The sequence below is a fragment of the Dermochelys coriacea genome, chromosome 11 (genome assembly GCF_009764565.3).
Source record: "Dermochelys coriacea isolate rDerCor1 chromosome 11, rDerCor1.pri.v4, whole genome shotgun sequence".
In the NCBI taxonomy this organism is placed as follows: Eukaryota; Metazoa; Chordata; order Testudines; family Dermochelyidae; genus Dermochelys; species Dermochelys coriacea.
The window spans coordinates 42,446,813-42,462,638 of NC_050078.2; the positions used below are offsets into that span (position 1 = coordinate 42,446,813).

General features: G+C 38.5%; 1 protein-coding gene across 1 annotated transcript in view; it reads right to left on the bottom strand.

Moving 5' to 3' along the window:
- Positions 1-2,083: 2,083 nt before the first annotated feature.
- SP3 (Sp3 transcription factor) overlaps positions 2,084-15,826 on the bottom strand; it is a 35,869-nt gene continuing 22,126 nt past the window's right edge. Inside the window, exons 5-7 of the mRNA XM_038421424.2 lie at positions 11,118-11,310; positions 4,673-4,869; positions 2,084-3,847 (exon numbers count right to left, since the gene is read on the bottom strand). Of these exons, the coding sequence (XP_038277352.2) occupies positions 3,531-3,847; positions 4,673-4,869; positions 11,118-11,310 (707 nt within the window). The 3' untranslated portion in view covers positions 2,084-3,530. The remainder of the gene's footprint in view (positions 3,848-4,672; positions 4,870-11,117; positions 11,311-15,826) is intronic.

The window sequence follows — 15,826 nt, forward strand, 5'->3', positions numbered from 1 at the left end:
GTAAAACCCCAACCCCTTTAAGCTGCTAAAGCAGATAGAACAAAAGCTACAAAAGTCAGCGTCTGTGGGAAATGCCTGTGCTGACTGCAGTCTGAAAAAAAAGTACCTAGAATTTTCTTGGGATTTAATAGTGCATACTCCAAAAGGCAGAACCCCTCACACAGGGATTCGGATGCGTCAGAGCCAAAAATCTTACAAGCTAGAGGAGATCCCTGCATGATTTGCAGTGGAGACACACGGCCAAAGAATGAGAATCCTTCACAGATGGCATCTTTAGAGAATATAAATTACAGCCTCAGATAAAAGAGCTTGGCTGCGCATAGCTCTTTACGATACTGCTCATAGAAGTTTTCATTTTACATTACGTGAAACACAGCAGGAATTAGTCACTGAACAGCCATTGAGATGTCTTCTGATTCACAGTCCTCCTTTCATCTGCCAGAAACATGTTCTACCGCCATTCTGAGTGCACAATGAATTGATCCCTCTTCAGGTTTAGGTGATCAGGAAGCATTAACAATGGTAAAAGCAAAATTAAAGTGTGAACTGTGACATCATTAATATCAATATTGTTTGGTAGGAAAAGTTCCCCCCTCCCCACACCCACTCATAAAAATGAGCTTTTGAAAATTCTGGTATCATACACTTTGACTGGCTGTCATACAAATGTACTGAAGAACCTTCTACAAAGATTTACAATGCCCTGCATCACCACTGATCATACTGCGTTGGGTTCAATGTACTACTTTTTTTGGGAGCACAGAACAGACACATGAATAGTTCCTCAAAGATGTTTGTTCTAATTATAGACTAGAAAGTCACATTTTAATGTGCAGTTCTACTCTGAAAAATGGTTATGTAAATATGGCACCTTCTTACTCAGGAGATCTGTTCCATGTGTGCAATAAGTCATACCTGTTCAATAATTAAAATATATTTTTGTTACAAAGCAAATACAGCTATAGGAGAGAACTGGATTCTGTTCCGACTCAAGCATCAACAGATTAATATTAATTAAGCCCCAACTGCAGAATCTTTATTGCTGTTGAAGTGCAAGGTAGAAAGAATCCAGAATGACCTGTTAGATTCCAGGTTGATTTTACAGGCTAACTAAACTAAACTTTATTTGTAAACTAAAACAGATTTGATGTGCAAGTCACAGACAAAGTAACCAAAATGTCATTTTTAAGAATGCTTTACAGCATTGAGCTGCAATTCATTCATCTGAGAAACCAGGGACTGTCCCCTGAACTCCCTTAAGAGCAACCCGATTAAACACTTGGACTGTTCCTGTCACTCACAGCACTTTGGCTTTTGCCCAACTTTACTCCACCAACGCTGCCTTAAAAAGTCACAAATGACCTATTCCTGGCCAAATCCAAGGATTCTTCATGCTCGTCCTCTGATTTTTCTGCTACATTTGACACTACCATTCTCTCTTGTGCTGAACCCCATCCCCTCTGTTGGGTTCCTGGACTCAATACTCTATAACCTTCTCCACCGCCTTTTTGGGGGCCTCTACCACCTAACATCTCCCATTCTCTGTAGGTCTCACTGATCTATCCATCTCTTCTCCTTCTACACTCTCCCCCAGGGGCCCACTCTCACGTCTATGAATCTTTGAGATCAGTATCCCAAATCTATCTTGGCACCCCAACCTCTCCCCAGTCTAGTCATGCACTGCTGATTGAGACATCTTTCTGCATGTCCTGCCAGCAACTCCCACAACAGTTAAAAAACTACTCTTTCTTATGAGCCCTCCACCTCTTTGGTGTAATTGAATTGTAAACACCGTTCTCTCCCTTACCCAGAACTCATAAGCTCAGTATTCTACTGCAACCCCTCTCCCCCCTTCCACAAGGCCATTGTCACCTTTTCTTTCCATTGCCGATCCTTCCCTTACGCAACAGGAATTTCAAGGGTCAACTATATCAGAGCAAGGTCAGCAAAAAAATGCAACTATTTTCATTATGAAATGTGTTGAAAAAAATTGGAGCTATTAAACATGTTTGTTATCACACCTTGCTACGTAGCACATATCCCACCTTGCTATGTAGCAAAAAGGAATGCAGTAAACGCCAAGTCAAAAGAAAAAAAAATAGTGTTTTATTAACTACCACACTGTTATAATACACTTTAAACGTACATTAAGGTAGCCTTTAAATTTGAGGTGGTTTTAAGGATAACGAACAAATTTCCACATTTGTAAATAGGTGAACTGCTGTAATTATTGTTGTACATTTTTGGAAAATGGTATAGAACTTACAGACTGGCTATGTAACTTTATTTTGTACATTTTTCTATAATTGAAAATATAAACAGTAGTTAAAAATAAAAAGAAAATTCAGCATAATAAAAAACATATGTTTATCAGTTAAAGGTACTGGATACATACAATTTAAGGGAAGAAGCAAAAAAGGAAAGATGGTTGATATTTAAATGCAGATTGACTAACCAGAAGCTAAACAAATTAAAAAAAAAAAAACACACACAAAAAAACCACAAACCTTGTAAAACCCCTAGTTCACTATGACTAATATCCATATGATTGGGAGTATTGTCACTATGGAAGTGATTTTCTGTTATATTTGCATATGTTATATTTTTACTGGTAAATTACATGATGGCTTTTAAGACCCTGGCAGACAGATGTTTTTGGAAACAAGATTTGATAAAAATCACTGCTGAGACGCAATACACCTAATTTTTGGTCCTCCAGTGTTCAAGAAAAGGGATATATTTCACTATAACATTTGCCTTACCACCCAAATGCCTCAACCTATACATTTTTTTAAACATTTTAAACTTTTTTTAACATTGGTTATATTGCCGAACTTGGTTATTGAAAGAATATTAACAAGACATTATTTTGGCAAATTAAATCTTAAACATGGCTTTTCAACAGGATTTAAAAGGTGACTATCCCTAGAGTTCCATGTTAAAATGTAGTTTTCAAAATCTTACAAGAGTAATGCTTAAAATATTGTACATAGTTAACCTAATTAAAATAATTAGCTTCAAAATGACAAGCTGATGAGCTAAGTAAAGCCTACACTATGTAACATTTGCTTGGAAACTTGATTTGTCAGTTATGCATAATAAAAATTCCAGTCATCAAGAAAATTACAAAATTTCTTTTATCATAACATGATTTCTTTTCACCCATCAACTTCTTTTTATCTTACAATAGATAAATACCAACATGTTCTCATTTTTACACTAAACCACACAGGATTGATGCATTTGGTTAGACTACCATTCCCATCATTAAATTCATTTTTGAATATAACTTGGTAAAATTTCATCTCCTCTAGATTCCAAAAGTACCTACAAAACCCATGCAATTTTACCATTTTAATATACTATGGAATATCATACAAAGTAAGGCATTTCAGTGTCATGTATAACCAAGTTACTGTCAATCCAAAAATTTTTGCACATCAATAAAAAGATATCTAAGAACTTAGGAACAATATTTTTCTCACTACTGTATAAAAATAACCACAATTAATAGGTATCTTGTGTAATATTTACTCCATTGTCTCATTTCCAGAAACTGTGACAAGCTGTAAAGGTATTTCAGTGTTGGTAAGAATATCTTGATTGCTGGTGCCAGATGTATTAACAGTCCCTATTCCCGAAACAGAACCTTGTTGAATATTTGCAAGGATAAGTGTTGTTCCTCCTGCAGTAATCAAAGTATCATCAGGTGTTGCTTCTACTGATGCCAACACTGTACTGCTAGAGTGAATACCTTTTTTATTCTGATGTGTTTTAATGTGTTTGGCAAGGTGGTCACTCCTCATAAAGCGTTTTGAACATTCCGGACAGACAAACTTCTTCTCTCCTGTCACACAAGATAACAAAGATATTATCTTCATGAACAATAAACCATATATCCATATATCATGTTAATGAGAAAGGCACTGGCGGGACACTGTCAACTTCATGTCCTTTTAAAAAAAATTGTTCTCTCTCTCTCACCCTCCCCCCCCCCCATTCTTATCCCCCACTCACTTTAAAAAGATTTTTTAAAGCATTTTTCTGTTCCTTTGGTGAAGTTACAAAGGGTTTTTTTGCATCAACCAACATGCTTGGACCCATTTGCTGCCTCTTCAGTTTCATTGCTACTGTAACCTCTTGCCAGGTATGGAGAACAGAGTGCAGATGAGTTCCCCCAGAGTGGGGCTTGTGACTGATGCACATGACTAGCAGGTACATTAATTATACAAAAAACACTGTCAAAAGCATAAAATATGCTATTTAAAAAAATTATTTTTTTAATTGCTTTCAGTTATCATAATTCATGGGATACTTGTAACAACAGTATGTGCAAAATTTTCAAATGGTACTGTGATTTTCACATTCACAGTGTCCCTTTAAGCACTAAGAGTTCCGAAGCCCTTATCAGTTCATGATATTGTAGAAAACAAATTATTTTTAATAGAAACAGATTTCAAAATTAAATATTTGGTATTTAATATGGGGAGGGGGACATTAATTATTATTACAAAATAAACAGATCACATAGCAACTTTGCTCTCAGATACACTAGCACAACTTTCATGAAGTCAGTGGAAGAGTAATCAGAAGCAAAAATTTGGCCGATTTTAAGTGATTTTTATCCTTTACATTCCTCCAATCAAATCTGCCAAAATCAAATATTGATAACCTGTATGTGTTCTTCTGTGTCGCTGTAACTCATCACTGCGAGTGAACCTTTTACCACAGAACATCCAAGTACAAACAAATGGGCGCTCTCCAGAATGCCAGCGGAGATGAGCTCTCAAATGTGAAGTCTTCCCATAAACTTTCCCACACCCTGGGATGTGACAGATGTGTTGTTTCTTTTTTCCCAAATTAGAGCCTCTGTTTAAAAAAAAACAACAACAAAAAACACATACTAAAATTATTCAGCAAATCTAAGTTATTTCTCCTGAACAATATATATTTTGTGTGATTTAGAAAAATGTATCCAAATAGTGCTGTATGTTAATCTGAGTGGATTTTCAGAGTAACTCCACATATAATGAAAGCCCTGTGTACTCCACAGGAAACTGGACCTAAATTCTGTAGCACAGTTCCTGGATTCTGCAGCACTTTGATGCAGTAGACTGGAAATTCAGCAGCAACTTCATTGAAATGACAAAATGCAGGCTTTTAAAGAAACATGAAATTGAAAAATAGAATCATTACAGTAGCCCAATATCAAAATAGATAGCAGAAAGTCCATTTAATTTATAATCTCCATATTTTCAGGATTTTAATATTGCAAAGACTTGTGTATTTGCAAACAACAACTGCACTGTTGAAGTTGTGAAAGGGGAAGCTGGAGATTTTGGCAGCTAGGAAGGGGACAAATAGGGCTTTTGGCACCTTAGGGAGGCACAGAATGCTATTTCAGATTGTAAAATAAAGAAATTAGCTGAATGTTTCGCTAAAATGAGCGGAAGTGAAATAGTTAATTACTTTGACATTTATATTGTCAGACTTAAAGCCAGATGAGATGAATGGATCAATCTATCTAAACCTAAGTTATCATTTCCAGCTGTCCACTGACTCAGGGGGAAAAAAAACTGAAATGTTTTACACTTTGTTAGTGTTTTCAAGATTCCCTCACAAAAATGAAGGCAGAATTGCCCCCCCATCCCCGTTTTTTTAAATGAAAGCTTCAATTCCAAAGAACAATTCTGTAGAAGTGGTTTGACTCCACAAGAAACACAATAGCTGTAAAACTACGGAATACACAGGGCTCAGAATATAATGCACTGTAGCAATTCTGTCGAAGAAAAAATGGCGTAACTATGTTCCTGAAGCAATTCCATAGCCATATGGGCCTATCTGGTTCCCAGTCATGTGTCTGCTCCCATCCATCAAATCTCTCTTGCTCTAACCCTTAAAGCATCATACAAAGTTCAGTTCTCTGCCTTGTATTTTTTTCCTTGTCCCTCTTAAATCAACTTACTTATTACTTTTATGCTTATGATACCCAGTTGTACATATCTTTTGACAGAATTGACTCTTCCATCTTCACCAGTCTTGACCAAGAACACTTTTCACTTGGGATATTTAACTGAAAAATGAAGATGAACTGAGATGTACTTTTTCTGGCCAACAGGAACATCTCAAACATCTCTCTCTTCCACTTCAAATCTCAACTGAGTCCTTCCATTTGCCCCTAACCTTAGCTTTAGCTTTGGCTGCTAGGATACGTCTACACAGCAAAAAAGACCGACAGCAGCAAGTCTCAGGGTTCAGGTCACCTGACTTGGGTTCACAACGAGGGGCTAAAAATATCAGGGTAGACGTTCAGGTTCGGGCTGGAGTCCAGGCTCAGACTCCACCGCCTCCTGTGAAGTCTGAGCCGGAACATCTACACTACTATTTTTAGCCCTGCAGCGTGAAGTCCCACGAGCCCAAGTCAGTTAACCTAGGCTCTGAGACTTGATGCCATGGAGTGATGATGCTGTGTAGATATATCCTTAGCTCACCACCTTCTCCTGCATCTCCATTGGTTAAGATTTTTTTAAAAGCGTCTAAAGTTAGGCTTCTAAACCCTATTAAGTCACCCAAATAAACAGACTAATTTCAGTAGTGCTGAGTACTCAGCTGATTCCAAAGGGATTTAGAAACCTAACTTTAGGGGGGAAAAAAAACATTTTAATTGCCGAGATCTTGAAGATGGCTGGGAACCACAGTTGCTCATCGTGTTAGTAATTTATGCTGCCTGCAACAATTCCATACTGACTCACCCATCAGCTGAGAGTAGCCTGGCTCCAAGAAATAGACCTAATCTATTCCTCGTCACCTTTTAACGTGACCATGCTCCCCAAATCCTCAACTCAATGGATTCTGTCTTCATTTCAGGATGCAGTTCAAGACCATCTTTGTTTGGAAAACCCCTTATTCTGTACTTGTTCCAGTCTCTCTTTTCTCCCCTAAGTGCTGGTTCGCTGAGTGTCTAGCACTTGCCTTTTGTATGTATTCCTCCTCCTTCTCCTCTCCCCACCCAAGTATAGTCATGGCAGGTGGAAGTATTCTCTGAAAGCTCTTGCCATCTCTGGTCATTATCCTTATTTCATCCCTTGCTTATGCCTTCCACACTACTTACTGATCTTATAATCCAATAGTTTGATATGTTCTGTATACTTTATCTTTACACATATGCCATATTCCATCTCCCTATCTTGTAATTAACACTAAAATATTTTGGGAGAGTGTCTGTGTAAGACGTACAAAATTACATCCAAAAAGATTTCATTACAAGAATGTTAAGGATGCAAAGTCAAACACTCAGAAGTATCTGAGGAAGGATGGTCTAGTGTTTAGAGCATTAGCCCACACTGTGGAAAACATGGGTTCAGTTCCTGCTTCGCCAAACATTGTGTGTGACCCATGGTAAGTCACATAGGCCCAAAGGCTCACAGGTATTTAGACATTAACTCCTATTTGATTTCAATGAAATTGATTTGAAATCAAATAGGAGTTAGATGCCTATATACCTGTGAGAATCTGGACCTTCTTCTCTCTGTGCCTCAAGTCCCCAATTGTTAAATGGGGATAACTAGCGTGAAATGGGGATAAACAGATTGTGAGACAATCGGATACTATGTGATGGGGACCAGATAAGTACCTAACGTAGAAAAGTTAGAAAATGCCAGCATCAAAGTTGCCTATACGACCTTAACGAATATGCACAAGAATCTGGATTATGACAGTCTGTAATTACAAAAAGAAAAGGAGTACTTGTGGCACCTTAGAGGCTAACAAATTTATTTGAGCATAAGCTTTCGTGAGCTACAGCTCACTTCACGAAAGCTTATGCTCAAATAAATGTGTTAGTCTCTAAGGTGCCACAAGTACTCCTTTTCTTTTTGCGAATACAGACTAACACGGCTGCTACTCTGAAACCAGTCTGTAATTACAGAGTCACATTATACCTTTTCTACAGTATCCCTGTCTCATTCAGTATACAGGAAGGATAGCATTCACTGAATGGGAAGCTATTCAATACTTTTTCTTCATATTTACCATTCAAGGTATGGTTCCACACCTTATTTAGCGCATAACCATTTAAAACCTATATTAAATACAGAATTATTAGTTTCCTAATAGGCTTTGCTCATCATGCACATTCATCACTGTATTATCCGAGCTCTTCAAACAAGTAAATTGATATTAATGTACCCATTGTAGATAGGGAGATTAAAGCCAAAGTTGTCAAGCATCCAATGATTCTGAATGCCTAGCTTGAGCTACCAAAGACCTTACTGTTCAGAGTACTTTATAAGTTCAAAGCACAGCTCCAATTGACTTCAGTTGCAAGTTTGAGTGCTCTGCACTTGTGAAAAGTAGGCCTCAGATGTCTCAAACTGGGCAGAGACAATCAGTGGCTACCTGTGAAAAGTCTGGTTTTAGTGGCTTGCCCACAGAGGAACTTTGTGGCAGAGGCAGGGACAGAATCCAATTCTAAGACATTCAAATGCCTTAACCATAACACCATCTTTTCTCTTCCTTCAATATCCTGTCTCATTCACTAGTTGCTTTCCAACTTCTGCAACAAATGAAGCAGGGGTCCCAGAGACAATAACCTCTTTCACTACACAACCCCAATTAATTCCCTGAGCATAGGCCATCCTGTGCTCTGAATAAGGCAAGGGTCTTGTGGAAAAAATAGTATGTGATCATGTATTGAACACCGTATGATAATGCATGCCCACAAGGAGCCAAATTAAGTTTACACAGACAACCTTAATTCTGGCATTTCTAACTTTTGAACACTTGACTTTGCAACCCTAACATTCTTTTAAAAATGTATTTTCTTAAGTGTTTACAAAAGCAAACTCCATAATGTAGAACTATGCTGGCCCCCCAGGAGTCATTGCCAAGGCTGGGACCTTAGACCAGTGGTCTCCAAAGTGGGGTGCGTGCACCCCAGGGGGTGCACCAGAGGATCCCAAAGGGTGCACAGCAGAAGGAGCGCCACCGGATGGCTCTCCGCTGTTTTTTTCTTCGGCAGCAGGTCTTCCGGCCGCCTTTCTTCGGCAGCACCGTAGGGGTGCGCGATCCAAAAACTTTGGAGATCGCTGCCTTAGACCATCAGTACAGACCTCGATCACTGGAGCTAACTGAGGAATTGGTAGCAATAGTAGACAGTTTGAAATGGTCACCAGTCATTAGAGGAGGAAAAGACGTACATTTTGTCAGTAGGTATACAGTTATTTACTAGACAGCATATGAATAATGAAACTCAAAAATCCTGGGTTCAAATCCAGGCTCTGGAGGAGAGTGCACTCTATTGGTTAGACAGTTCCACCCTCAAACCAGTCCTCCTCACACCCCTAGTTCCTGTCCCAGTGTCCCTCTTACCTACCCTTTCCTCCCCCTTACCCTCCCCCACAAACCAGTACCACTTGTTTATTCTCATCTCTTCCCAAGCTCCCATCTCCGGCTCTTCCAACCACCACCCTCTAAAGTCCAGCCAGGCTACTTTTTCCATGCTGATTGGGCACCAGCAGATTGCAGAAGGAACCCTGAAAGCACAGGAGAGATGGTATTCCTGCTCTCAGTTTTGATGCCTGGTGTTATAGCAATCCCTCACTACTGGGAGGAGCATTTGCAGGGAAAGTCCTTCTTAGTCTCTGCAGCCCTCAGACAAAGCAAGCTCAGTTACTCTGTGAGGATGGTGCATGCAATATCTAGTTGGCATACAGGAACATAACTGTTGCAGAAGAAATCTTCAGAGAATTTAACTCCCAGCCTATAGCAAACCTTTACTGAGCATGTGCTAATTCTGATTTTTCAGAAGCGTATTTGTCCAAATTTGAGATTTTCAAGGGGGCGGGGGGACTCAAAAAGGCACATCACCGGCAACAAGGCAACCCCCTTAGCAAATTTCAAGTCCCAATTCCAAAGCATGGAGATGCTAAAGCTTCTCAGTGAAACAGATACAAGTTTAAGGTGGGCAAATCAACATATTTTAACTTAATTATGTCCTCAGAAACTACTGAACCAGTTTTACTGAAACTTATAAAAAAAAAAAAAAAAAAAGTCAGCCTAAGGCAGACACCAGGGATAGGAAACTTCAGCCCAAATGGTTAGAGTCCAGTGAAGTTAAAGGAACTGAAAATAGGGTTTTATAACACAAAGTTGAAGCTACTTTAACTATAAACACTGCTAACAGCTCTGCCAATAATTAAGTTGTATTGTATAATTTTGCCAGGAAATACTTTAGCTGTCTAATCTAGGTACTTTCCTTGCAAACACGTCAACAAACCAACAGAGAAAACGTGGACTTAGCTAGGCTCTCACAATCCTTAGACAGTAACAGGTTTGTAGAACCTTAGGATGTCAATATGTCCTCAAAACAGAACCAAAAAGTTTATATTTGATTTTCAAATAAATTAGGTGCCCATTTAAATTGGTTACCGACATGGTTGCCAAAATGGACATGAAAATTCCAGTACAAAGGCTATTTTCCAATATACAATAGTTTCAAATACAATAATGCTATCCTAGATATTTCCATTTCAGAAAGGCAACAACTTCTTCCCTCCTCCTCCAGTTTCTGACACCCATAACAAGATCCTTTACTGAAAATATGTCAAAACACAATAGGTCTTTAAAGAGTAAAAATGTTACAAATAGAAAAAAATCCTGGCTGTCCCCGGTTTTCATACCATTCCCTTCACTACAGGAGACAAAGCTCTGGAAGCCTTTGTTCAATCAATCAATCAATCAATCAGGAAATACACAAACACAGGATTTAATCAAATGTTTGAAAATTGAGATATGGTAGGAAGCCAATCTCAGATCTGCTTATATAGAAAACTCAACACACTTTCATATTATTCATGGCCATGTTCTGCCACCCTTAATCATGTTGAGTAGTCCCATTCATTTCAGTGGGACAACTCAACAAGCATGGAGTAAAACTTGAGAATCTGACCCTTCCCCTGTAAACACAAAATAAGAGCTGGAGATGTTTTATTGCATAAGCTCAGTGCCCAAAGATCTCCCATAGCTACAGTCAAGAAGCTTATAATCGAGTTTCTTATTTTTTCTCATTATTTGTTTTCCACATAACAAGTATTATATGGACCTAAATAGTTGCATACCTCCCACCACCTTCTTTACAGTTGGGACAGGTGCAAGCAACTCGTCGCAATCTTTTTCCTTCTTGATGTGTTTGGTCCCCTTCCTCATCTACCACCTGTACTCTCAAATGTGATAGATCATTGGTATTCAGTGTAGAATCGCCACTGAGCTGCCACTCTTCTGGATCAGGCTCTTCTTCTTTAATCCTAATATCTAAGGGAAAGAACAAAACACAGATCCGTAAGTAGCCCATTGAACAGAGAAAAGCAAACCATAATGATGAAATCTCTACTGCAAAGAGCACTGTGTGTCATTCTAAAGTCAACAGTTTTTAGTGTGTGCCGACATTGCTGCTGTGCCCTTGTAGCCTATTCCATATTTAAAATGTGTATTTAACTTTACATTTCAAAGAGCAAGCCAAAACTAGAATACATCTAAAACTTAAAGTTTGAATTGTTCTTGGTAGAGAAGGCCACCAAGACCATTTCTTTTGGTTGGGGCTCAAAGGGTAGAGTCCTTACAGGGGTTTGCACAGCCTTTAACTAGATCAGTTTAATATTCAAGTTTTACTTAGATTTAAGTTAAACTGGTGCAACCTTCCCATGCAAACAAAGCCTAAAAATAAAACATGTTAATACTATACTTATTCAGAAACTTAGTGAGTGGTAAAAGGCAAATTAAAATGCTTGAAAAATAAATACAAAACTACTCAAAATGTTACATTATCTGAATACATGTATTTGTAATTTTAAAGGTAAACTGAAAGATTCAGTGTTTGTTTTATAAACCTGTGAGACCCAAGTTCAGAGCTTCTACAAGATAGAACACCACCCTGAACAAGTACATCAGAAAATGGAGTTACATTCCTAATACTGATTTAGTTTGTAATTTCGATATGTGCAAGAAAAAACCTGCACAAACCTGAACCTGAATAGCGGCAGGTGACTGAGGAACAGGGGAAACTTTTTCAGAATAACACTTTTCTGCATTTGAAGACCTTTTCAGTTAGGTTTTATTAAAAAAAAATACCTGTAACACAGAAAAGTTCTAGTTTCTTTAAATTAACACCTATATTTAAGCAGTGTCTTGCAATATCTTTTTTATTTGAAGAACTCCCCCCAAAGGGCAACTCTGAAACGCTAAGGACACAGGGAAAAAATAAAAATTCCCATGAACCTTCAGTAATTTACTGTATCATCTTGGGGTTTAAATTTACACAAGCAGCTAAATCAAGCCCCCCTAGAAATTAAAGTCAAAACAAGTATTTCAATATTGTTTGCATTTTTGTATTGTTTCTAAATTATAAACCATTTCTTTAGATATTTTTAAGAATGAGACCATCCTACGTTCTAAGCACATAGACAAACACAATAAAAAGTATAATTTACAAATAAGACTACGCAAAAAACTCCACAGCTTAAAATAAAGGGGTTTTCAAAAAGAAACTCCCTGCCACATAAACGGATCATCATTCTCCTCCTCAAATGCTTGTCAGAAGAGCCAAGGGAAAGGGCTAAAACTTAGGAATATAACCCCTCATTCAGTTTTTTGTGCAGGTAATTGTGTTTCAAGGACTAAGGGGAAACCATGCAGGAAGCAGTCAGACATATAAAAAATAATCAAAATGCCCTCACTTGCATTTTAGTATGCCACAATACTGAATGTTGGTATTGCATTTCCATAGTTGCCTTTTGGTGCCCCGATGAACTACAGTGCTCTGAGGCCTGACTGATGAACAAGGCCCTCCTCCCTGTACTCTGACACACAGTGGACCTAAATTCTGTTGCAAGGTCCCTAGAACCTATGGCAAACTGATGGAAATTCTGTGGCAGCTTCAGATACATTTTTTTAATATACAGGTTTTTATTAAGTACGAAACAAGTAGTGCCAGCAATCTTATCCACTGCATTTTTATCCACTGCTTCTATTTCACATTGTCCCCTGCTTTCAGTTTCAACATGCCATATATATTTTATTAAGATGAAATGAACAGTTCACAAACTCAAAAGCTAATTGTTTCCGGTTTCTAAAAGTGCATGAAGACCCACTGCAATGACTTCCATTCTGTTCACCTTTTCAAGTTTTTCTTGGCATCTGTGGGGCTAGATATAGGTGTGGGTTTGTTTGTTGATGGGTTTTTCATAAGATGAAAGCTGAGCTTCTAGTCTACAATTCTGCAGCTGCAAAATACAAAGAACCCTGACTAAAACCTGCAAACTGAGTTTACGAATATTTTATGGACAAAACAATAAGTAAGAAACTGCTTCAGAGCGCTGAGCTTAGGAAAGGAATACCCTAGTAGTAATCATAGAATCGTAGGATTGGAAGACTCCTCGAGAGTTCATCTAGTCCAGTAATGGGGTGAAACTGAGCAGATGTTAATGCCATGTTTGAAAACTGTCCTTAAGTATGGCTTGCTATTGCAGCTACCATGACTAGGTAATCTAATATGGAAAGGATTTTTCTAAAGTTTCTGATACATCAATCTAGTACCACTGGGCCATTTGCTTCTTATATGACATGACAAAAGCATCAGTCAAACTAGACAAGAATTAAGGCAAAAGGCTCTGGCCCTTCTCTCTTAAATTCCCATTCCTGTTCTGCCTCAAGTGGATTTAAAGTACTATACTCTTGCATTATTTTTTAATGAGAAATTAAGAGTTTCATTCCACTAATTTTTGGCTTATCTGCCTCTCCTGCCTGCAGGATTGTCAGCTGATACTATCTCAAAGATATCTGTGGTTTTCAAACTCTGTTGAACCTGTCCAGCAGTACAGAAAAATGTAGAAGTGAAATTCTGCTCACTTACTAATTTCTTGGTAATTCTGTCTAAAAGTAGTTTGTCTCAGAACCAAGGTTTTTATAAAAGCATGGGTACAAGCTAGCTCCTCAAACCAGCCATTGTCAGTGTGAGCAAACCAGCTATCTACTTTCCAGAATGCAGCAACAATAGACCTTTTAGCTCAACTGAAAGGTTAACAATGATAATCTGTCTGTAGAAGCCTATGAAGAGTTGTTAAACATTTGAATTCTAATCAAACTCTTTATCTTATCTTCCACTAAGGAGACAGTTGCTGCTTCTGATCCTGTCGATATCTGGGACACTGCGACAGGGGTATGCTCCCTTCCTGCCTCTTTCCAGACAAAAACTTTTCAGAGACCTTCTTCAGGTAAAGCATCCAGTGATTTATTTAAAAACTTTGTTCCTACCACCTTTACAGATTGTGCAGCACCTTTAACAGTATCCTGGGGCTTTAAGGCTCCTGAGCCCAGCAAGGAAGAGACTTCTTGTGGCCTTGGATCTACCAGCCCACAGTTCTTTCACTTTCTTTCTCCTCCCTTCATTTTCTTCCTATGCCCTTGTACCTTCCGAGTTAATGAAGTGATAGCTTTTAACTCTCTCCGGCCTATCAAAATTGGCACAGTTCCTATATTTAAGTGTGTATGGGGCATTTACCTGAAATTGCTGTGATCAAAGTGCTGGATCTGCTGTTTTCCCCAGTACTTTGTCACAGACACAATCTTAAACCCCAGAAAATATTGAGAGAAAGAACCTCTCTACTTTATGGTTTCTGCTTGAGTACTTCTATTTATGCAGAATTATTATTAAACTATTTAAGAATTAATCTGGTCACTTTAGACCTTACTTCAGGTGAGCTCCCCATTACTGTAGGGAAGGGGGGGAACCCCCCACACACAATTGATGCGATCCATCCATCCACAAATACTTTCAGTAAGCATCACTGGATTTGATGAACTGTATAATTGCAAATATTAATACAAATGCAGCCTCTTCCCCGGACACCAAAATCATCCAGTCTGCCTACTCAGTTAAGCTTTACAAGTCTCCCACCAGAGAGTTAGAATTATTGTTCTCAGACACCACCCTAAGTCAACTTCCTCATGGGTATCGCAGTTAAGTCAGGAGAGAGGTCTTAAGAGTGCAGACATTCAACTTGCATTTCCAGTTAATTAATTCTATATAGCTGGGTCCCTTTGAAAGTCTGAGAACTTTTTAAATAAGCAAGACAAAAGGCACCACTTTGTCCTCTTATAGGATGTCAGGCCTCTATGATTCAGTCTCTCTTTTTCTTCAATGCAGCAATATCCTCCACATCTCTGCGTGTAATACAGCGTCATAGCTTTCCTTGCTTATACTTCTGGATGGGAAGAAACTCTGCTGAATCATATTAGGCAAGAGTCAGATTTCTTGGGAGAGGTTTTTGTTTGTGCTAACCTAAACTAACTTCCTCCTCTAAGTCTCCCTATAATAGCAGTTCTCTTCTGTCTCTCAAACTAAACTCTTCAGAACAGGAACTCTTTATGTGTGTGGCAGTTATATTGTCAGTGCTTAATAGGGGTCATCTTTCAGAAATCCCTGCTGAAAACTACATCAACTTGCTGATGATCAGGAAAGCCTATAATCAGTTTCAAGCAGAATTTTTGCCTTTTATAAGTCAGGCAAAAACCACTCGTTGGGTAAACCGATCCTTTTCCTTCAACTCCACCCAAATTTGAGGCTGAAGCACTCAGCAAAATAAAGGAGCTCTAGAAGCTCCAAATATAACTGGTGGAACATTCCTCCAACTATGGAACCTGGCTGTCTTCTGAAGACCCTGTTGCAAATACCAGCATAATCAGTCTTACAGGAGTTGGTGGAACAAAATTCCAGGAAGCACTGCTGCCCATTGGAAACTGATGACATACTGCCATAACTCAAAAGGCCTTC